The sequence below is a fragment of the Ictalurus punctatus genome, chromosome 5 (assembly GCF_001660625.3).
Source record: "Ictalurus punctatus breed USDA103 chromosome 5, Coco_2.0, whole genome shotgun sequence".
Taxonomy (NCBI): Eukaryota; Metazoa; Chordata; class Actinopteri; order Siluriformes; family Ictaluridae; genus Ictalurus; species Ictalurus punctatus.
In genome coordinates, this window is record NC_030420.2 from 18,968,311 (window position 1) to 18,992,419 (window position 24,109).

The window sequence follows — 24,109 nt, forward strand, 5'->3', positions numbered from 1 at the left end:
TTCAGAGGAGACAAAGCAACCTGTATGCACCATGAAAAACACGAATGGTCCTAGTGAAGTGTACCACTTGGAAGGCAAACTTTAAGAGGCATTTGTGCTCAGTGGCATATAAACATGAAAATAAGACATTTGTAGGTCCACAAACCAGTCATGTGGCTTGAAAAATATCTGATGCCCATAGCATGTAAAAAGGGACAGTGTTGAGAAACTGCACCCCACTTTCTTAGATCTAGATCTTGGACTGAAACTGCCTTGTTTAGAAAAAAAAAATAAGTTGAATAAAACCCCTTTAAAGTCTACCTTTTCTATAGCACCAACAGTATGTTCAAAAAGGAACTTCCTGAATTTTGTTCAGGTCTGAGGTTGATAGGGCCTTGAGCACTGAGAAAGTTAGAGGCTCGTGGAAGAACTGTAGTTTGTATGCTTGTGACATTGTCATCAGGACCCACTGAACTGATGTAGTCACTGTCCTATAAAGCAAGTTGGCAGGGAACTCCTATATCCTGCCACTGAAGCCCCAGCACCAAAAGTAATTTGTCAGTCACCTCCCTTACGGATGGGTCAAGCAGATTGGAGCTCCTCATCCTGTCACAGACAGTAAACCCAGGAACTTAATTCCACTGTTTATGCTCAGAACTTGGTTCTTTTGGTCACCCACAGCTCATGACCATAGGTGAGAATAGGGATGTAGATATATTGGTAAACAAATTTGGCTGTAAAGCAAGCTCATGTTTCACCATCACAGACCCATACAGTGACTGTAACATTGCTGCTGTTGACCCAATCCATTTGTCTTGCTCTTTCTTTTTCCATCACTCCTAAATAATTTTCTTTGAAAACTCTGATCTCTATTGCTTAGTTAGACCTGATGCTTATACGTGAGCTCTCAACCAATGATGCAATAGAGCTACACAAGGACCACCTCCTCATATGCATGTTGCACACCAAAAAGTAAAAATAAATAAATGTATAAATAAATAAATAAATAAATGTGGAAATAAATACTGCGGGAATAAATAAATACAAAAATTAATGGACATATAAAATAAATATTTAAAAAATGGAAAAATTTTATAAAAGAATAAATAAACCAAAAAGATTTTTTTTAAAAAAATGTAATAATACAGAAAATAATAAATGAAGGAAAATGTAATACAAAAATAAATTTAGGATTAAATTTAATTAAAATGTATTATATTTGTTTTATCAAGTCATTCATTTCTTTATTTATTTTCCTATTACATTTATTTATTTATCTATCTATTTATATATTTATTTTTAATTTCTACAGGTTTGGTCCTCCATCATAAACAAGGCACTAGCTAATCGTATTCTTTCTCTCAACAGTGCTTGTGTAGCACTGTAACATCCTGTACTGCAGGGGGCGCTGTAACCCCAACCACGACCTTCTCACCCAGAGCCATAGATTCCACTGACGTTCAGTTTTGAACATGTAGCGGGGGATGAATATTACTGCTCAACGGACAATATGAGCATCCTTAAGAAATTACCAATTCACACGGACTAAAATTGTTAACGAACCAATAAGATATGTCATGGCCTCGAAATCAGACCAGCTTCTCATTGTTGTTTCCATTCTTGAAGGTTTGTTTAACTTGCATCCATTTTTTTAGTGTACGTCTGAAGCTTAGCTTGAGAATTAGCTAGGAGTTTCAAATGACAAAAACAAAACAAAATCATTTAAAAGTATTGAAAGTATGTGCTCTGTAAATGCAGTCCGTTTCACGAGGATAATATATTTAGTTACCGAGTATATTTAAAACAGGACATAGCGCTTGCTATGTTTATCCAGTCAAGTTATTTTATTTACTATCTACTCTAGTGACAATTTAAACGGCTGTTGTTGTATCCAAGCAAACGGATCCGTTAACAAACCTGCGCCGTAAACTCGTTGTTTGCGCACGTTAATATCCGGTGAAATACAACTAACACCAGAGTTCTTAGTTCTGTTTGAACAGCTGTTGCATTTTAAATGACAAATATATCGTAACCAGGCGTAACCCTGACTGGAATAAAGTTGGTTTGACGTTGAAAGTTCGATATTCGCGGATATGCGGAAATTAAGGGACCGTCTTTAAAGTTACATACGACATTGTTAAACACGTCTATAACTTCAATAGCATTTGAAGGGAATGACTTACAGTCATATTACCAACTGTAAAGCGTTCATCTAGGTGTGGGCTATAATGCACACCTCTTCGATTTTTGATATTTATAAAAATAAGCTATTAAATCATATATAAATATTGCCATGTATTTCACTGCAGAATGGGCCCATACACAAAATATATAGCATATTTTGTGTATGGGCCCATTCTGCAGTGAAATTCATGCCTAATTTAAATGTGATTTAATAGCTTATTTTAATAAATATCAAAAATCTAAAAGGTGTGCATCATATCTGAAACCTAGATGAACATTTTTCAGTTGGTTTTATGACCGTAAATGCTTCAAATGCTATTGAAGTTAGAAACGTGTTTAACAATGTCATATATAACTTTAGAGACGGTCCCTTAATTTCCGCATATCCGCGAATATCAAACGTCAAACCAACTTTATTCCAGTGTAACTCTGTTGCTTCCTATTGTTATGGTGTTAATGATGTTCACAAGTTACAAACAGTACCTAACTGATATGGTTTTGGGGCATGTAAAATAATAGAATTTAGAAATCAATGTAATAAATCACATCCAATATAAAATAAAAATAAGCTGACTAAGCTAGTTAGTCTACTTTAGTTTTAATCAACAGTTATAAGGAAATAAAGACTGAATAAGCATCCCTAGCATGAACAGTTTCTTGGTAAATATATTTGCATACAGTAGAGCAGACTATATTGTAGTAGACCAGATATAATGATTCTATTCTATATAAAATCTATCTATTTAATCTATAAACGGTTTAGATAAATATATAGATAGATTTTTTTGTGTGTTTTTGTACTTAATTGCTTTTAATAACTTTTATTGTTTTTTTAGATAACATTTATGACTTTTATAAAACTAAATAACGGACCGGTATGGAACATGAATGATCAAAAATGTTTCTGAAAACTATAACTACTTTGAACAAGAGAACTAGGCTGTAATAACGTGTACTATTTTACTTTTGCATTACATTCGTCTTGCGTTCTAAAAACATTCACATATGAATGATGTAAATTGAGAAGAAGGCTGCGTCATGTTAGCCATGACATTGTTAAATCAATCAGTGGGACAACTGCACTTGATTCTTTTTACATTTACGTCTATGTCAGCTGCCTTGCAATCACCGGGATGTGCTGCTCCGGCTCTCAGCCCCTCACTGAACAGAGTAGATGCTGTGAGGTGTTTGTGCAGCGGGAAAGCAAGACCTTGCCCGCACTTGCAGGACAGTACTGGGGACATTTGGAAAGTTGCTAAGGTTTATCCAAAAGAAAGTCGCTAGTTTTGTTGTTAGGCGCTAAAGGGGTCTGAAAAGTGGCTAAGTTGGCAACACTGGTCTGCACTGACAGCTAGATAAAAGACAGGCTAAGCTCTGCCTCTCCACAGCAACAAGAAAATACAGCGGGAGCGGGAACGTGGGGTTTTTCATTCATGCATATTCTATTTGAAAAACAATAAAATACACAGATTACCCAAATGATGCTCTGCCTGTGTTTTTTTTTTTTCTTTTTCTTGAAAGCAATTTGCGCCCCCCTTCCGATCTCTACCCCCGTGTTGAGAACCACTGCAGTAGGGTTTAGTGTTGCTATGATCTGCACATAGTAGTAGACGTTGTAATGATGATTACGTACCATAATGATGAAGCATTATACACCCCTTTTACTGAAACAGGTCGTCAGTTTCCCAAAAGACAGCAACAAACTTTAGTTGTACAAGCAAAGTTTGATGGGGAACAGTTGGAGACAGACCCTGTGGAGCATAAGGAACAGCCGCAGTTTTGTACAGAGCTGGCATGGGAGCTGGATCGCAGAACGCTTCACCAGCATAGGTTGGTTCTCTGTTTACGTTTTAAGATTGTCTAGATATATTTCTCATTTGCTTATGTTACATGTTTGATGTATTGCTTGATTTCATGCTTTACAGACTCCAGCGGACACCCATCAAGTTACAGTGTTATGCAATTGATTCAAAAAACTCTGCAAGAGAATGTGTTGGATATATCGTCTTGGATCTCAGATCAGTCCAGGAAGTTAAGCAAGTAAGTCTGATCATAATTTGCACATATTTGTTCATGATATTATGTAGCTTTCAGTGCTTTTATATGGAAATGAGAAACACAAATAGCTTTTGATTCTTGCTGAGATTTTTTTTCTTTTTTTTTATCTTTTTTTCTTTCTTTTTTTTGCAGCCTCCTAAGTGGTATTCTTTGCTAAGTAGTAAGTACACTAAACTGAAGCCATCACTGTTGTTGAGCCTGGTACTGGAGAATGACACCAAACAGGCACCTGATCAATTTAAGGCAATGAAAGCTCCACCTAGACCAGGTAAATTTTTAAGAACTTTCCCCCGTTTTCCCAGAAGACCAAAATGGTCTAGTATAGTGCATAACAATGTGATTGAGACACAGCTCTATGTGAGACATAGAGCTGTGTGAGACACAGCTCTATGTATTCAAATACACAGTGTCTGCATGTATTCTTGTTTTTCCCTCTTGCTGACCTTATTATGCTGCATTCAAGGTGAAGTTGCAACTTGTATTTTCCCGCCTACAACCACAAGCCACACAAATTGCCCCCTCCACTTGCGATTTCAACTTGTCAACTTAGGGTAGTCTTCTCAACTACCAGTTCCTTCCCTGTTTATGGACTGACGTTAAATCAACATGGCTGTGCACACTGTGAACACTGCAAATGATTAATTCACCCCTTTTAGTAGTGAATTTGTTTATAGCAGTATAGGCTTTAAATCAATTACTATATACACAGTATTTGGATAAATCTATAATACTGAACACACTAACCACTGTTTTGAAAAGGTAATCATCAACATTAGAGTTATCACTAACTAGCTTGTTGCTAACACTACCTGCTTTTGTTGCTGTACTGCAATTTCAGTCCAAAATGTTGCATGAATGTTTGAGGCTCTGCTACAGTTGAAAAGTCATAATAGCCACTCAGATCTGTAACTATAAAAGTGCCATTAAAGTAGCTTTCTATGATCTTTATGTGCATTGATGGAGCAAACAAAAAACACACCAAGGTGGGAAAATTACATTATCACAACTTGCAAATTACTACTTACAAGGCACCATGAATGTAGAATACGTTTCGTCTTTTATATTGATGGTTGAATTTGGTTCTATCCATCTTATTCTATATGCCTGTTCCTTTTTTCCAAAATGTTTCAAGTGGTGAAAAAATGCTAGTAACGATCCTTTAGTTATTATAACATTTACCTTTGTGTGCATCGTTTTGCAAATGCTGTTTGTGTAACCATTAATTTACTTTATTTAACTTTATTTACAGTAATTTACCATTAATGTTCTGCAGGGTCCCCAGTAATGACAAAGCTTGAGTCGATGAAACTAGAGGTGATTCTAAATGAAGATGAAGGATATCATCAAATTGGACCAGCAGAACTTTGCAAAGACCTGTTTGTTCTGTCTGTAACTGTAGCCTTTGCAACCAGACTGGAACAGGTAAAACTAAATGTGCAAGATTGGGGTGCCATCTCCAACCCTGTAGAGCTTTCTTCCTGTAGAGATTTCTTTTGAAGGCTTAATTGAACTAGATTAATTTTACAGGGAGTAGGGTTTTCACCATGCCATACTATACCAGCGGAAGTATCACGATACCATACAATATTTTGTTAATTCATAGTTAAAATCTACAAAATGAACCAATTTTACAGAAATACATAGATATAAATGAAAGCAGACAAACCAAATTTTCATCTCAAAATACGTTATTAATGAGACCGAATGACTGGCTATTAGAAAAACTCAAGAACAACCATACAATTGACAAGAAGCTAATTCAGTGTGCCGCATATTTGTTACATATTTGTAACAGCGTCTGAAACGCAGCCCATTAAGACTACATGTTAACCAGCAGTCACTGCCAAGCCGTTATCAAGCTGCTGCTCTGCACTGTTAAAATCATGATTTATAACCGTGACGTGCTCTGCCAATCCACCATACATATAAGTTAAAGACGGTTGTGTGGTGATTTCAGCAATATGTAAAATGTTCACTCTGAGAGAAAGTTAGAAGCGGATGAATGTGCTGCTCCTCTCTGCCACTTGCTGAACAGAGTAGCCACAGAGAGAGGTGTGTCTGCAGTGGGAAAGCAAGACCTCGTGCTCGTGGGGCAATATTTCTTTTATGGACATTAGCTAAGGTTTGCCCAAAAAGTCACTAAATTTGTCACTAGGTGCTTTTTTGAGGGGGAAAAAAAGTCACTCAATGAGTCTGAGAAGTGGACCTGAGCTGTCTGTTAAATGAGTGACTGAATAGTGGGAGGGACTGCAGTGTGGAATTGCATTTTTTATGAAGCATTACATTTGTGTTCTATCGAAAATAAACACTTTAATGTTATTTAGCGATTTTGTATTTGTTGACTTTGTTTTTTTTTTTTGTTTGTTTTTTTTATATAAAGGTTTTCCAGTACTTAAATTTCAAAAAGCCAAACTCATGCACCTTGTACGAACCTTGATTTTAGTATTTACACACAGCGTTTAACGTAACGTTAGCTCACTGGGTAGCAAACAGGAAATCTTTTAAAGATCAAGGCAAAGAATTTAGGTTGAATTTAGGTTAAATGAAGTGTGTCTAACCTTTTTAGCAAAAATAGTATTAACTGCTGCACATACAATATTACTGTCGGTACTACCATATTGACGATTCTACAATTTAAATAATGCAGTGGTTTTGGAAGCTTTTGTATTGCGATACTACTGTGTGCCTTAAGTGATTACTGATAATGTGTGTGATTTTAATCCAGTACAAATCAACAATGTTTGTAGTTTCAACAAATGAGTAAATTAATAATTATGGCATAAAGGGTGTTTTGTATTTGGTCTATCACAATGAGATAGTTTAAATCAACCAACAGCAATGTAATAACTAAACCTGGAAATAGGTACTGATGTGAGTTCTGTATGAAACGGGTATTGTGGCAGATTACAGTGATGCATTCTCATGTTGGAACTGGTCAGTCAAATACCATATAAATGACTTCTAGTGAATGTAATAAAGCTACATAGTGCTTATCAATCCATATTCAGCCTGCAAAGGCCTTGGTAATTAGAAAACGTAGAATGCTAAACTCTGCAGTGATGTGCTTCTTCAGTACTGTTGTATGACTCCTCTTTACTACAGTGTCATGAATAGTTTGTTAAGGTGTGTGTGTATGTGGGGCTGTGCATGTGTTTTTGCTCTCATGTTGTTTATTTATCTTTTTCTGTTTATGGACAAGGGCAAAAAGATAAAAATTAAACCTGTTTTTATGCTTTAGCTAATCTCCAGTTCAACAAAGCTGGCCAATGAAGGCTCAGAGTTTTTCTTCTTCTACACTCTCCTGGGCAATGATGTCACCAGTGAACCCTTCCAAAACCTCATCAGTCCAAACTTTGAGCCAGAACGAGCCTCAGTTCGTATTCGCAGTAATGATAAAGTCTTACGAGTTTTTTTCAGCCAGCAAAACCTTCAGGTAATACACCTAAAGTTTTATTTGGAATGTTTTCTGTATTCATGTATGTAGAGGTGTTCTGAATTTCTACACAAGTAATTTATGTCAGTTTTACTTTTGCGTATAATCGCTGATCTGTATATTTAGATCCATCTTTGCTGCGGAAACCAGTCTTTAGGCAGCACGGAGGTCTCTCTTGCTGCACTCATGAAGAATAGCGTGGATCTGATCAAGCAGGTGGCCACTGTAGAGGGTGCCTTTGTCTTGAAACCACCAAATCGCATCCAGCTGAACCGTCAGTCTGTCCCCGTGGATTTACAGCCAACAGTTGGGGTGGCAGTATCCTTGAAAAGAGAGGAAGCCGATGCTGAGGTATATAAGATGATGAGGTATGCTGAGGGTGGCAGTGAGGGCTTGGCGGTCAAGGCTCTGGGTTATTGATCAGAAGGTCAGTGGTTCTGCCACTGTTGGGCCCTTGAGCAAGATCCTTAACCCTGACCCTGCGCGCTGACCCCAACTTCCTAACATGCTTGGGTATGCAAAGAAAAGACTTGCATGTGCTAGTCACTCTGCTGTAATGTATATGTGATCAATAAATACTCATACTCATTATCATTATTATAAAGGGCCTAAGTCAGTGTTTCAGTGGGAATTGGAAGTTGATTGTTTAGGTTAGGATCTGATTTAATTTATTAGCCCTGGAGAAGCAGAGTTTATCCGTAAAAGTGTCTCATGCTAGAATGAGACAACGATCCTTTTTCAAATTTTTTATTTTTTTTTTAACTTTTTTTTTAAAGGAGAGTTTTCCGAGACTTACTCTCTACAGTAAGTCTCTTAAGTCATCTTAAATACATTTCCACTAATAACATTTGATTGGAAAGAGTTTATTAAACAAAGTTTCCTAACATCACAAAAAACCTGCAATTCTAATGGGGTTTGTATACTTTATATATTGCAGCTTATACAACAGTTATTTCAGGTCCACTAATTTGACTGGCCGTGCGGACAGTCTACAACATTAGGACTTTTCACTGTGCACATCACTCCGCTTGTCTATGTTCACCATGTAAAATTCCACTTCCTAGTTCAAAACCGTTTGTACAGTAGTGTTAGCAGCAACATTAGTTGACATGGTAAATTATATTTTCCAAGAATATAACTTTTAATTTAAAATATGAAACCTCATTAGATGAACATGAAAAGGAAGAAGGTGCTAACTTTACCAGAAGCACCTTTAACTGGAATGTACAAATCAACGTGAGCTATCTGACAAGCCAGCCTATGAGTCTATAGCCTGCTTTAAAGGGACTGTGGCTTCTTCGGGATCTATTTCTGCTTGGGGAGCAAAAATACACAGAACATTTGGCCATACTGTGTCTGAAATGCCACTTAATAAATATTAAGCTCTTGTTTATAGAACTGGTGTATAAAAGCTATATTGCAATCAGAGTTGTGATTTAATCAACTGAAATATTTACTTAACAGTTTTATTATGATGATGTGTCCCTGTGTAATGTAAAAAAACTGAAACCGAAATTAATCATCATTAATGATTTTTTTCCACCTTTAATACGATATAGCAACGAACAAAATAGAAGTGAAAAACAAATAGAAATGTTTTAGGGGGAAATTGTGTACACTCCTTAACTAATACTTAATCATTTTGTTTCTTTTTGTGTAAGATTCTTCTTACTTGCCAAAATTTTATTCCAATCTTCCTTGCAAAAATGCTGCAGATCTATCAAATTGTGAAGGGATCTCATGTTGATAGCCCTCTTCAAGTCATTCCATAGATTTTAGATTTTGTGCTTTGGGTCGTTATCATGCTGGACGGTGACATTTTTCTTCACATTCAGCTATCTGCAGGTTTGGTGCAAAAATAAATGAGACCTATTTTAATGAGGCAAACTATAATGACGTGGTTTTGGGGTGAGCTTTGATGTTTGTTTGTTTTTTTTCTTTCATATGAAGAAGAGGTTGTTGTCACTTGCAGGGAGTCTCCAGTACTGACTAGATAATTCTGCAGCACTTTGAATGTTACTGTAGGTCCTTTGGCAGCTTCTCTGATAAGTCTTCTTCTTGTCCTTTCATCAGTTTTTCGAGGGACGTCCTGTTTTGGTAATGTTACTGTGGTGTGCCATTTTCTCCACTAGTTGATGATGGTTTGTCATGGTACATGTAATGTTCTAATTCTTTTATGCCCCTTTTATGATCGATACCTTTCAATGATGAGATCAAGTACATGATTTGTAAGCTCTTTGAGGATCATTGCTTCAGCAGTCCAATGGAATCAAGATGATGTCAAGAAAATCCTACAGAAACAGCTGATCTTTATTTGGATTGGATTCTTAATGGCTGCATCCGAAATCATGTACTACCCTACCACACACAGGGCTAGAAATGAAATTTTTAACTTTAAAAATTAGGAGCACCAGCAAAAATTTCTGAGCACCACAGCTACAATTTAAGGTCTCACATTAAATTTCAGGAGCATATGTGACCAAAATGGTCACAATATCGAGGCTTGACGCGGTAAGCCAGAGGGGTAGTATGTCCGAATTCTCAGTAGGTGAGAAATACCCATATGTCATACTGTTTCCGGTGAGATTTTACAGTATGCAACCAATGAACCCCTTGCGAGTCAAAAATCACATAATGCAATGAGACTGGTGCGGATGAGCTCAGAAAAAAAAATCGTGGAAGCCTCTTTTTAAGAATTAAACTGTTTGTTAAACAGGACTTGTTTAACAATACCTGAATAAATTGGTAACTGGTTGAAGGTTTAAACAAGAAAGCACTTGTCACAGTGTTTAAAACCTTTTTTGTGATCTCCATCTTGCCTTAGCCGGCCAAGCTAACAGCAACGAATTTACCTCAGTCTGTTAACACTGCCTACTCTAAAGTACTAATTCAGTTAACTTTCATGATGTGCATTTTGCCATTAGTGCGGTTGCTTTTATCTGGTGGTCCCTTTAAAATTTTTGTGTTTTATGGTGATGTCGAAGTATACATGACCATGCCATCAGGGTGGATGTGGTATGTCCAGGATTGTATTCATACTACACACACATACTGATTAGTTTGTACTGTATCAACAGCTATGCAGTAGATACTGCAACAATACGCGATTTTGGACGCAGCCAATCAGAATGTCTTCATTGATTACAGGTGTAGGATAATTACTTTTGGACATGAGCTTGAATGTGTTTGGTTAATTCTGAGCACAGTCATAGGACCCATTGTTAAAGGATGTACACACTTCTGCAGCTAGGTTATTGTATGTTTTTCTTTTTTTCCCTAAAATATTTATTTTTTTTCTTTCACTTTAATTTTGTTGGTTGTTACAGTATAACACATTAAAGGTGGAAAAAGATCTGATATGATTTTTCTTTAATTATTTTTTTTTCCATCAAAAAGAATGCAGTTGTAACAGGGGAGTGTAGACATTTTATTTACACTGTACATCATCTGTTAATTTATTATGATCTGTTTTGATAAGCTGTTAGAGCTGCCTGTTAAGGGTGGAGATGGGCTTAAGACACCAGTGAAAAAAAGCCCAGCTGTGCATTTCTTTCCGGAGCCAACCCCATCTGAGCCAAGACCATGCAGCCAATCTCCTGTTCTGTCTCAGAAGTCTCCATCACCCGCCCTTGAACGTCAGCATTCAGAGAGTGAGGCTGAGAGCCTGCCTGATGATGCAAGAGAACCTCAGCCAAAACAATCAGGTGAGACTGTGGGCAGACCTGACAATGTAGTTAATAGTGTGTACACTCTGAGAGCTTAGAGCATCTTACAATACTGATAGAATTTAATATCAATGCTTGATGTTTTTGCTGTTTCAGATTTACCTGTGCCTCCACTGGCTGCATCTGAAAATGTGCGACCAGAGAGTGAACCGGAAATTCCAGGATCTTCCATTACTGTGTCTGCTCCAAAGATTGCCATTCCATCTTCGGCACATCATTACTGCTTCTCCATAGATCTGCGCAGCATCAGAGATCTTAACGTGAGCTTCCCTGTGAACTGCACACTGAGGTAGTGTGTTTCTTGATTGACACATCCAGTTAAGTGTTAGCGTTTCCATTCATGGGTAGAAATTGATAGTAAAATTTGTCACATTCGAACCTAGGTATGCCTACCAGTTTTTTGGGAGTGCTGCCCCGATAATGACAAATCCTGCAGTGGAGATTAAGAAGAACACAGAGGTATTCCTGCCTCAGTCTTACTGTGCATTTGATTTTGCTGCACTGCCCAGTCAACTACAGGATACATTCTTGAGGTGACTTCACATCTGCATGTGTTTTTAAAACCACATTACATATTTTATTACACATTTAATTCTGAATATGAAGGAAACAAATGGTTTACGTGAAAGTCATTTCTCCACTCCATGCCAAATATAATGCTTTGCACTGACACCATGAATAGTGACCTTGTTGCACTGGTTTTTCCAGTGTTCCCCTGGTGGTAGAAATGTGGCATCGAGACCCTACTGCCAGAGATGTCCTACTTGGCATGGCCAGCATTCAGCTTTCCCACCTCCTCACTTCTGAGAAGACCCGCTTCCTTGGCCAGTCTGGCCAGCATCACTGGAGACAGACTTTTTCTGAGAGGCTAGCTGTTATCAAAACAACAGGGTTTGTATAGTACTTGGGCTTCTGATATAATTGGCTTTCATCAGTGTAAAATTAATACTTTTTTTATTTAATGGGGCATTTTATTTGCATTACCATAAATATACCTCTAGATGGCAGACATGCAGCATTTCTGTAATCCTTAAAGCCCTTTCACTCTCAACAAGATACTGGTAATGGCCAGAGGTGCGCCCTTCTTGAAAAGGAAGACATGTAACAGGAATTTAAAAGAGGTGAAAATAATCACAATTATGTGATTATGAAAAGTGATTAGTGTTAGGTTTGTTGTTTGGAACTGCATGCTTTTTGTTAGCATTGCTGAGCCACAAAATACATGTTTGTTAAATAGCTATTTTAAATGTGACAGGGTATCTATCCACATATAAGTTGACAGCAGCACATAAACAGCTGCTCAACAGGCATGGAAAAGATTCCATGTGTGTCACTACAAATACAACCTCAATTCCAAAAAAGTTGGATGCTGTGTAAACTGTAAATAAAAACAATGCAATTTGATTTGCAAATCTCATAAACCCATATGTTATTCACAATAGAATGTAGAAAACATCAAATTTTTAAAGTGACTAAATGTACCATTTTAAGAAAAAACAAGGTATTTTGTCTCAAAAAGAATGAATTTTCACTTTAATTCAGCGCGTCGCCCACGTTTAACACATGGGTATGAACAAAAAAAAAAACATGCCAAAAAACGGACTGTTTAACGCACTGCGAACAACATCCCAGTGTGAACAGGCCCTTAGAGAGGCAGAGTCTTTCAGAAGTAAAGCTGGGCAGAGGTTCACCTTTGTAAAACTGCGGCTACAATTTGTGGAACAATTTCAGAATAATGTTTCTCAACATAAAATTGCAAAGACTATGAATATCTCATCATATACAGTACATAATGTCATCAAAAGATTCTGAGAATCTGGAGAAATCTCTGTGTGCAAGGGACAAGGGTGAAAATCAATATTGCATGCCTGTGATCTTTGGGCCCTCAGGCGGTACTGCATTAAAAACAGGCATGATTCTGTAACGGAAATCACTGCATGGGCTCAGAAACACCTCCAGACCTCACTGTCTGTGAACACAGTTCACCGTGCCATCCACAAATGCTCTATCATGTCAAGAAGAAGCCATATGTGAACATAATCCAGAAACACCACCATCTTCTCTGGGCCAAAGCTCATTTAAAATGGACTGAGGCAAGGTGGAAAACTGTTCTGTGTTCAGACGAATCAAAATGTGAAATACTTTTTGGAAACCATCAACGCTATGTCCTCTAAAGAGGAGAGGGACCATCCGGCTTTTTATCAGCACTCAGTTCAAAAGCCTGCATCTCTGATGGTATGGGTGTGCATTAGTGCCTATGGAATGGGCAGCTTGCACATCTGGAAAGGCCCCATCAATGCTGAAAGCTATATACAGGTTTTACAGCAGCATATGCTTCCATCCAGATTTCATCACATCTTTACCTCTGAGAGACTCTGCCTCTCTAAGATACTCTGTTTATACCCAATCATGTTACTGACCTGTTGCCATTTAACCTGATTAGTTGCAAAATGTTCCTCCAGCTGTTTCTTTTTAGTAGCACTTACTTTTCCAGCCTTTTGTTACACAGTGTCCCACCTTTTTTGGAATTGGGGGTGTAAATAAATCCATCATTCTCAAAAACTATCGCACATTTTGGGGGGAAAAAGGTGAATATCCTATTTCATTTAACATTTATATTAAATGTAATGCTATTTTGTGGATCAGCAGTGTTAACCAAAATTGCAAGAATTATAACCAAAGGAAACAAATTGACACTAAGCGGTGCTAATTTCACATTATGAGTCTCACATTGGCTTGGCACGTTTTCCTAGAACAGCACGGTTCGTATTTTTTGTCCACTTATACTACTAATTTATTAATGAATGACACTTTTAGCTTTTTATAGCTACATTTAACATTATGTAATCTCCACAAGATAAGTTAGTTCCTGCTAGAGTCCTTCCCTTACCCGCCTCTTTTTTCAGTCTCTCTCTTCAGGTTAATAAGATTTTTTTTTTAAATGCATTTTGTCTTATTACTGAGAAACCAGACAGCACAAATGTATTAGAACAAGAATATTTAATCTGTCATTTATGTTACAGCCAGAACTGCTGTCAGAGCTGTGCTGTTAGAAAGTTAATTCACACCTGAGTCAAGAATTTGACAGTCCTGTGGTGTAAAGATTTTTAGCAAATAAGATTTCTGTTTAGTTTTAACACCTAAGAGTGACATGCCACCAGTAAGTCATGAAAAATAATGACAGTTGTTGAACTGGATTGATGACACTCATGAATGCTGATGAAGATTGTGAACTTTGAATGTTCAGACTTGGGTTACATTGCCAGATGTCATGTATTAGACTTAGATACTACATATGATAGTGGTTCAAATTGGAATTGAAAATATCTTACTTAATTTTGACCTTTTATGCTATAACGGAAGAAAAAAAAAAGAGTTGCATACATTTGAAACCATTTTGAATTGTTCCATGTCTTTTCACAAGAAAAGAGGCAGTTCTTGGCAATCCGATCTGGTTTGCTTCTCGCACCAGTATGTTTCTAGTCAAGAGAATATCCAAGGATTTGGCCTTGGATGGTAAAATTTCTTCTAAAATTCAGAAATTTCTAACAATTGTTAAGGACTTTACTGATTTCTTTGCCGACAATTATGAAAATCCTGCATTTAATTGGCTGTAAAACAAGTAGATAAAAAGGTTTACTGAACTAGCACTGGCACAACATCAATGGAAATGAGATATTGGTGGACACAAAATCGTACAGGCACTATTTATTGGATATGGTACTCCTCTTTAATAATCAGGAATAATTGTTTCTTCATGTAAGACATCCACATTTCACAATATTTCCCACAGACCTGATATCTGATTCTTTATTTTATTTTATATAGATCAAATGAGAAGGTGGCTGAACTTAGCTATGTCACAGTTCTGGAGGATATGGGTTTAGTGAAAGCCCAGGACGTCCTCTTATCTGAATCATCCCAGGTAAAACTTGATTAATATTTACAACTGAAATTTGTGACTTAATCTTGTTTTCCAGGCAATAGTGGTTTGCAGTAAATACTGACCGTGTTTTCATATGACAGGGTGCTAATCAGGCGTACCATAAACCAGAAGCTCCTGCTAGGCCTTACAGTGGGGGTGAGGTAGGGACTAAGCCACGTGAGACTTTGGAGTACAGGGCAGCACTGGAGCTTGAGATGTGGAAGGAAATGCAAGAAGATCTATTTGAAAACCAGGTCAATTTTTTATTTATTTTTTTATTTTTATTTTTTTTTAAAGAATCCATTTCAAGACAGCTGCATTTTAAACAATATTATTTTTTTAATTTAAAAAAAAATAGTGTATTAATTCAATTACCACAATCTTTGCTTATTTTGTGGAGTAAATATAGCATTTTTAATTAAGTTGAAGAGTACTGTGGTTTTGGTATCTGTAGCTAAAGCAGAAAGAACTGAGCCATATGCAAGCCCTGGCAGAGGAGTGGAGGAAAAGAGATCGGGAAAGAGAGGCACTCGTTAAAAAGAAGGTACTCTGACATGACTGCATTTGACTTGTTTTTTTGTTTTGTTTTTTAATGACATTGCCAGTTTTATAACAGCAGTTTGATGGGAATTGGCAAAATTATGCTTATTCCTGGATTTTTTATTTATTTATTTTTTTAAAGGAGATGGAGTATAATCTGTTGGAAGAACAGCTCCAGAAGACTCTAGCCGATCTAGAAAAAAGAGAAAAGACTCTTGCTCATGCAGAGATGGAGGTTAGTGTATTTTGATTTGTGCAAATTATTACTAGGGTAGGGTATAATTGAGGCAAACAATGAACAATATTCTTACGATTGGTTTAGATTATTGATTGTTTGTTGCCAAGCTTTGTTTTGATTTATTTGCAGAGATATATGGAGATTTAAATAGATTTCTATGTGTGTTATTAGACACAGAGGCTGCAGCGGGAAATGCATGTGGAACATGAGTTCAGCATGCGGGAGCTGCAGGACAGCACCAGACGTTTACGTGAAGACTGTGCTCACCAGGTGGAGCTGGAGAGATCGAAGGTCAGGCAGCTTGAAGAGGACCTTGTAAAGCATCAACAGCAGGTAGGCGTGACAGACTTTGTGCAGCAAGTTCCATTTCTGCTATAATAGAGGGAGTAGCACAGGAGAAAGTGCTGACCTCAAGGTCAGTGGGGTGTAAGATCACTCCTCCCCCTTCCCCTGCAGGCAGATTCAAAATAAGTACTACTGAGGCCTGGTTTGACCGCAAGAAGGCTGCATGATATGGCTGCAGTGACTACTGTGTATTATCTTTCACATCATAGCTTAGTTAAAGAACAAAATGAACTAGCGCATGTTCCCAGTTTTACTAACTCATCATCCCAGTTTTATTTTGCACTTGAAAGCATGTAAATACCTTCCTTTGATAAATCCTGCTTACATCCATAGATTCTCTACAAGACTAATTAAAGATTATTTGTATGGGAAAGTGTCGTCGTGCATTTATAATCGTAAAGTTCCAGTAGGGATTTTGTTTGTTTTGTAGCATTATTGTGTCCGTAGAAGAATCAAATAATGACTTGCTGTGGTTGCCTAGTGGTTAGAGATCTGGGCTTCTTATCAGATGGTTGTGAGTTTGAAGCCTGTTACTACTAAACTGCTATTGTTGGGTCCTTGAGCAAGACTCTCAGCTCTCATCTACTCTGTTGTAAGTTGCTTTGGATAAAAGCATCTGACTTGAATGCGAACGTGAATGTAAAATACTCTGACAGGCAGCATGATTCTTATAGGATTTTTACCAAGATTTACGATATGAGAGCACTTTCCTCTATTCTGTTAATGTCCTTCTAGTATTTAGAGGGTCATGCAACTCCCTTCATTCTCCCCTTCATGGAGGATTTTCTCTTCTTCAATTTTTGAGGTGCAACAATACAGGGCAAAATAGAAACAGGGCATCTATTAAAAAGGTCCACCCCCTGAGTGCTGCTGCTGCTGTTGTTGTTGTTGTTGCGGTTGTGGCTTGCTGACTGCACTTGCTGTTAGGACTTGCTGTAGTGTAGCTGTTGCGACAATGGCCAGTAGCTGCTAATATATTATAGAAGTGTTTTGATTCAACCATTTTATTTGTTCTTTTCTAAGTACCTGTAAATATAAGTTTTTAATATTTGTTATATTTTAATATCTGTATCACAAGATCACTGCAAATTTGGTCTTAAATTACATTTGAAATGGCATTGAAGTGTTTTTAAAAGCATTACGTTTAACTTGGCAATGCCTGCATCTTGAATACATTGTTTTCTCATGTAAAGGTGTTCCATGCCAATAATATGGTATGAATTACATTCTCAGCTTTTACCAGCCACATACTTTAAATAACATGTTTTTATCAGAGATCTTCAGAAGTTATGTACTGCTGTTTTAAAATGGGAAATTTAGGAACCTTTTTTCAGCGAGAACTAGTGAAAAAATTGCATTACTGGCAAACAGACTGCTGGAAACATTAGGCAAACTTTGGCGTTCTATTTTAATAATCTTGAATGTAACATGCAGTATTTACTTGAGCACATTTTATCATTGATCTAATTAATGATCTGGCCAACTGCAAAGTACTTTTTAAAACCTCCAAACTTGACTTGCGCCAGACAGTGTTTCTGTTTTGTTTCATTTTCCTCTTATGACCGTATTTCTCAGGGCTTTTCTTAACAGACAAACGCTTCATGTCTTAACCAGACTCGCATCATGCTTTGCACAGACAGCCCACCTACTGAAATAGTTCAGTCTGCCGTCTCATTTCTTTCCCCCAAAACATCTGGACTGGCCCTGGATCTAACAAATCAACCAAAGTAGGTTTCTGACATGCGAAAAGGAGAAGGCCCTTTGTGATGAGAGATCCTCGGTTGAGGCTGCCACATGACTCTATATCTTGTCTTCCCTCCCGTGTCAGGAACGTGTAAACATACATTTGTCCTGTGTCAGCACACACTAACCAGTTTATCAGGTCAGAATTCTCCCCTGCCTTTTCTGCTGGACACTCCTCGCCTTGTCTCTGTGTGTGTGTGTGTGTGTGTGTGTGTGTGTGTGTGTGTGTGTGTGTGTGTGTGTGTGTGTGTGTGTTGGCTTTTTTTGGTGTCTGGTTTATATCAAAAAGGGAAGACTGCAATGGGGAAGCTCATTGGGATTTAGTTACAGTGGATGCTGCCTAACACCATTGAAGTCTTGCACCTCTTGCATGTGTTTTGGAGCAGTACCTCATTAACTGCGTGGAAGGCTTTTGTTTGCAATGAGAAGTGTTAAACTGTAAGTAAATATAGTGAATCCGTTATACACGTGAAAATGGGGTAATTCTTTTTAGATAGCATCTTGACAATTCTTGCCTTTAAATTACACATGCACAAAATTCTCACTACTGGTTTTATTGTCAGTAGTTACAGTAATGTTCAATAGCTGAGCAATATTTAGTGCCAGTGTGACGATCCATTGATTAGCTCATTTTCCACCCGAGTGGACATGCTTTAGGCTCTGTATTTTCAGCTTTCTTTTACATTAGTCAAATTGATGCGTTTCCAGAAAAAACAAAGTCAACATTTTGAATGTGTTAATTTAACTTATCACAAATATTTACACTCAAATATAGTCAATGCCATATCTGGAATGCAAATATAATATATGGCTTCCTTAAAACAGACCTTTAAAACAACTAATTCCTCTTTTATTTTGATTTTGTTCACGATCAGTTTGTGTTTGTTTCCATCAAAAGGTAATAGATGCTGAAAAGAAGTACAAACTCCTGGAAAAAGAATTTCAACATTATCGTGACCAGCAAAACACTCGGCCTGAAATCCATTTACAGTCTGAGATTAATTTACTCCGATTAGAGAAGGTTAGTAAATTATGAAAACAGAAGTATTTAGTTCCATTTGCTTTTAAACCATTAGATAATGACATTTTCTTTAGTATGAATGTACAAAATAATATGTCTTAATCAGAAAGCACTTTGACTTGGGAATGTATTTTAGGGAACACAAAATATTTTATATGCATTCATAACTTGTGTGTAGATATTTCTGTAGGCAAGGATTTCTTAGTTTGTTATTTTATATTATGATTATCTAGTTGCATTAGAGATATAAAGTATGTTTTTAAAAATTGTTGTTAAAATAACATTTTTAAATTACTGGGAGCAGCTTTTTAATTTTGTTGGTGGTTTTGTCAATGCAAAGGCTGAATTGGAGCGGAAATTTGAATCAACAACAAAATCGAAACTGCATTACAAGCAGCAATGGGGGCGTGCTTTAAAAGAACTGGCGAGATTTAAACAGGTAAGCCATTTTAAATTCTCTAAACCCTATTTCTTGTTCTTGTTTCTGGTCATTCAATGAAAACTAAATAAAAAAAACCTGGTCATTATGTTTCTGTTAGCATTGAACATGCAACAAGACAATCAGGTCTGAATTTACCAGAATATAAAAACAGCATATGTTGTATGCTGCAAATTTTTTTTTGATCAACATTTATGGTAAGGAAAAAGGTTGTATAGTTGTATATAGTCTTGTACCCACATATTTTCCACCTTGTATGTAAAATGTCCCCTTTTTGTAGCACACACTTAATTTGGAAACACTGTATTGTATATACCGTGTGTCCTTCATCATAGCCATATATCAAAATCAAAGGAAAGTAAGGTATGTTGTATCTCACGTGAGTCGCTGTGCATGGTAGGCAAAGCCAGCTCAAGACAAATGTGCTTTTTCTGAGGGCATTTCCTGCCAGAAGTAAATTATAATTTTCCAGGGTTGAAGAAAACTTCTGCATAGTGCACTGAGAAACAGTAAGGCGGCCTCTAGCTTTTGGTGTTTGCTTTGAAACATTGAACTCCTTCTCAAGTGAACCCTGTAAAGACTAATACCAATGTAAACAGAGCAGACGCAAAGAGCTTATCAGGCCTTACTAATAACTGTTAAAGACAGAGTCCAGCTGGAAAGTCTGAGTTGTCTTTTCCCCCCTGCCTCTTTTCTTTCTTCTCTTTAAGTGCCAGATATATGTTAAGAAAACATTGGTTGATTTATGATGCACAAAGGGGTCTATAACTTAATATGAAAGAGAGCTATAAATCAGATTTGTATTGTGCTAAACATTAGCCTGCACAGTAACCACTTGTTGAAAGATCAATATATGAAGATGTGATGCTTATATTTACACCTGTGTTAAATTAATCTCAGTATTCACATACAATTTATGACAAGCAGGTTAGCCCATGTCTAGAAACTCATTGACTTCGATAAATAGTCTAAATATAGTACTATATGTAGGTAATAGTGAACACAACAGATTTCATTAAAGATACTTAATACCTAAAAATAATATGCCTATCATTGTTAGCCAAAATGCATATTTCTCACCCGCTCAGGGAATATCTTCTGTCTTTAGCTGCTCTCATGACAGGCGCTGCCTTTTTAAAAATTACTTTTGCATTTATTTTTTGCAATTTGAAGAGCTGGGAAAACTTAAGCAATGAAATCCCCCAGGTGCTTGTCCTGTGTTGTCAGCTCAGTCTTCAGCAAAAAACTGCAATTGAGCTGTAGTCTGGAAGCCTTCTCCACTCAAACGAGTCCTCTGTCTGACCCCCTCTGGAGGAAAGCCACAGGTCATTCATTGGTCACTCAGTTGCTTTTTTTTTACTCCTCCACCATCCCCAGGTCAAGGCAATCCAAAATATGTTTGTGTACACAATTTGTCAAGGTCCTATAATGGTTAGTTAGGCCATCCTGCCGCCACACACCTTTTTACTGTCAGTTTAGGCCTCTGGAAATATTTAGTTTAGTCATCAGCCACAGGTAGCGAAGGAAACACTTCAGCCCCAGGGACCTTAAGAAAATCTGAAGGATAATTGTTTCAGTGTTTTTCTTGACCATTTTCTTGGCTTTAAATGCTATGGCCATGTCTTGGTGAGTTTGTTTTTCTAGCAATTTAGGTTCTTGCAAATGTATTACTGGCCTCTAATGCTCCATGAAAAGGCAAAATTAAATTAGATTATACATAAACATATGTGTTCAGTGATAAAATTAAACCAAGTCATTAAGCCAACTATTATGGAATAGCTCGTTAAACTTTCACACAGGCTTTCTTCTATCAACAAATGGTCCAGAATATTGATGTGTGGTTTCTTAATGGTAATGTAGGATCACTTTTAACCTCAGATTTCAGCAGTTTCTTCTTAACATGCCAGTTCTGAAGGTCATATTCAATTAAATGACAATTTAAATTTTTTATAGTGTGCTGTATTTCTGAAAGGTAATTACCTGACATCTAATTTAAAACTTTATCAATTCTTGGGATACTGGAAAGTGTTGTGATGTTGTTTATAAAGTGATGGTAGATGTAGATTCAGATGGATGTATGAACTTTGAGTCCTCAAGGGGTATTTGGCAATAGATTCATTCCTATTTTTACATTTATTTGCCTCTATATGGATGGATGTAGGATGTGTTGAATCTCTCGTTCTCTTCTCCTGTTTTTTTTTTTTCTTTCCAGAGAGAACAAGAGAATGCCATGACACGGCTGAAGAAGCAGCAGCAAGAACTGGAGCACATGAGGCTACGGTACCTGGCAGCCGAGGAGAAGGAAGCTGTCAAGAATGAGAAACATGAGCTCCAGGACATCCGAAACGAACTGAACAGGTAAAAAAAAAAAAAAAAAAAAAAACCCAGGCCAAAACAACAATAACAAAATAGCATTGTGAAATTCAGACACTGAAATTGGGCTGACCAAACCGTTTTTTTTTTTTTTCCTTGTTTTTTTTTTTTAAATAAACGTTGTGATTTTATAAATTAATTTCTTGTCAATCATGTCCAGGCTAAAACAACAGGATGAGAAGAGAACATGGAAGGAGCCAACAAGCATGTCTCTGAATGAGTGCGCTGATGAGCACCTGAGTCGCCTGTTGGAGGAGCGAGACACACTGCTTCGTACGGGTGTGTACACACATGAGGACCGTATCATCGCTGAACTCAATAGACAGATTCAAGAGGCCATGGCGGACAGAGTTCCAAACTGAATTACCATTTGGAATTTTCTCCCAATAAAGCAAAATATTTTACCCAATATGCACACTAAAATTATGGAACTGCTGAGTGTAGAGAAAAAAATGGCACATTCCAAATGATAATGTGTCCATATATATATATATATATATATATATATATATATATATATATATATATATATATATATATATATATATGTATATATGTATGTATATGTGTGTGTGTATATGTATATATATATATATATATATTTATTATAAATATATATTTTATATATATTGTCATTGTAGTTTATTTGAAACTACTAATGGTTCACCATCCACAACATAGTGAGTGAGCGAGAGAAGAGTGAGTGACGTGAGTGAGGTGAGTGTGTGTGTGTGTGAAGAGTGAGAGAGAGAGAGAGAGAGAGAGAGAGAGAGAGAGAGAGAGAGTGAGTGAGAGTGTGAGAGTAGAGTAGAGTAGAGTAGAGTAGAGTAGAGTAGAGTAGAGTAGAGTAGAGTAAGTGTGTGAGAGTAACCTAAACATGTACCAAACAGTGATTCTGGCTATGGGGGGTTTTAATTGATGATTCCTGTGTTTTGGTGAATGAGGGATTTCACCAGGTGGCACTATCTCTCAAGAAATGGTTGCAGAATTTTTATACATGTTCTTTAAATATTTCTGAATTTCTTTGAGGTTGTGCATGTGACTATTTAATGTGTGATTTGACTCTAAGTGGTGTGTGTCTTGTAACTTTTGCTTTTATTTTTACATCTGTCTTTGTCTAATAAATTATTTCTAATGTGCTAATGATGTAATTTTGCCTAGAAATAAATGTATTAATATGGTCTTTTAGATTAAATTATCCTTGAATATACAGGCTGTAATTCAAATCACAGGTTTTTATTATCATATATTCTTGTTCTGGTATAAGATTAATAAAATAGTTCTGAATGTGTGGTTATAGGTAGAAAATAAACTTTGGGGTGGCAACAGTAGCTCTGCTTCACACTGGACTCCATCCACATCTTTGATTATTTGGGATATTTTCCTATATAGTAGTTGTGCTAAATACTTTTAAGCTGAATAATAACATGAACATTATCCTTTGAAGTCTTTGTATATACATTTATAAACACAAACAAATGTAAAGTCAGGTCATATGTAAAATGATTAGAATAACTTTCAATTATGTGCCTGCACACTTGTCTATGCACGTTTCTACTTGCTTAAGTTGTTGCTGTTTATACAAACACTATATGGCCAAATGTTTGTGGACACCTGCCCATTACACCTATATTCAGGCCTACCTCAAACTGTTGCCACAAAGTTGGAAGCACACAATTGTCTAGAATGTTTAGAATTTTTTTGTATGCTGTAGCACTAGTTTCCCTTCTCTGGAACTAAGGAGCCCAAACATGTTCCAGCATGGCAATGTCTCTGTGCACAAAGCGTGGTCCACAAAGACCTGGTTTGCCAAGTTTGGTATGGATGAACTTGAGTGGCCTGCACAGAGCCCTGACCTCAATCTCACTGACCACCAACTTCAATGACTGACCTCACTAATGCTCTTGTGGCTGAATGGACAAATCCCCACAGCCTTATCACAGAATCTAGTGGAAAACCTTCCTAGAAGAGTGGAGATTATTATAACTGAAAAGTGGGGAATAAATCTGCAGTGGGATCTTCAAAAAGCACATATGGGTGTGGTAGTCAGGTGTCCACAATCTTTTGGCCATATAATGTAAATTAAGACCAGTGTGTGTTTCAATC

General features: G+C 37.0%; 1 protein-coding gene across 1 annotated transcript; it reads left to right on the forward strand.

Moving 5' to 3' along the window:
• Nucleotides 1-1,416: 1,416 nt before the first annotated feature.
• Nucleotides 1,417-22,499, forward strand: LOC108265963 (centrosomal protein of 120 kDa). Its single transcript, XM_017468857.3, has 20 exons — nucleotides 1,417-1,605; nucleotides 3,837-3,993; nucleotides 4,089-4,203; nucleotides 4,354-4,489; nucleotides 5,495-5,643; nucleotides 7,460-7,654; nucleotides 7,781-8,005; nucleotides 11,133-11,358; nucleotides 11,476-11,668; nucleotides 11,763-11,912; nucleotides 12,088-12,270; nucleotides 15,208-15,304; nucleotides 15,406-15,558; nucleotides 15,759-15,848; nucleotides 15,987-16,079; nucleotides 16,254-16,415; nucleotides 19,069-19,191; nucleotides 19,532-19,630; nucleotides 21,843-21,988; nucleotides 22,164-22,499. Exons 1-20 carry the CDS (start codon nucleotides 1,557-1,559, stop codon nucleotides 22,363-22,365), a joined length of 2,943 nt encoding a protein of 980 aa, XP_017324346.2. The 5' UTR covers nucleotides 1,417-1,556; the 3' UTR covers nucleotides 22,366-22,499.
• Nucleotides 22,500-24,109: the final 1,610 nt, after the last annotated feature.

Coding starts and splice junctions, on each gene's coding strand:
- LOC108265963 (XM_017468857.3), top strand. CDS start 1,557: ATGGCCTCGAAATCAGACCAGCTTCTCATTGTTGTTTCCATTCTTGAA. Junction 11,359..11,475: donor ACCTCAGCCAAAACAATCAG/GTGAGACTGTGG, acceptor TTGCTGTTTCAG/ATTTACCTGTGCCTCCACTG. Junction 19,192..19,531: donor ATTTACTCCGATTAGAGAAG/GTTAGTAAATTA, acceptor GTCAATGCAAAG/GCTGAATTGGAGCGGAAATT.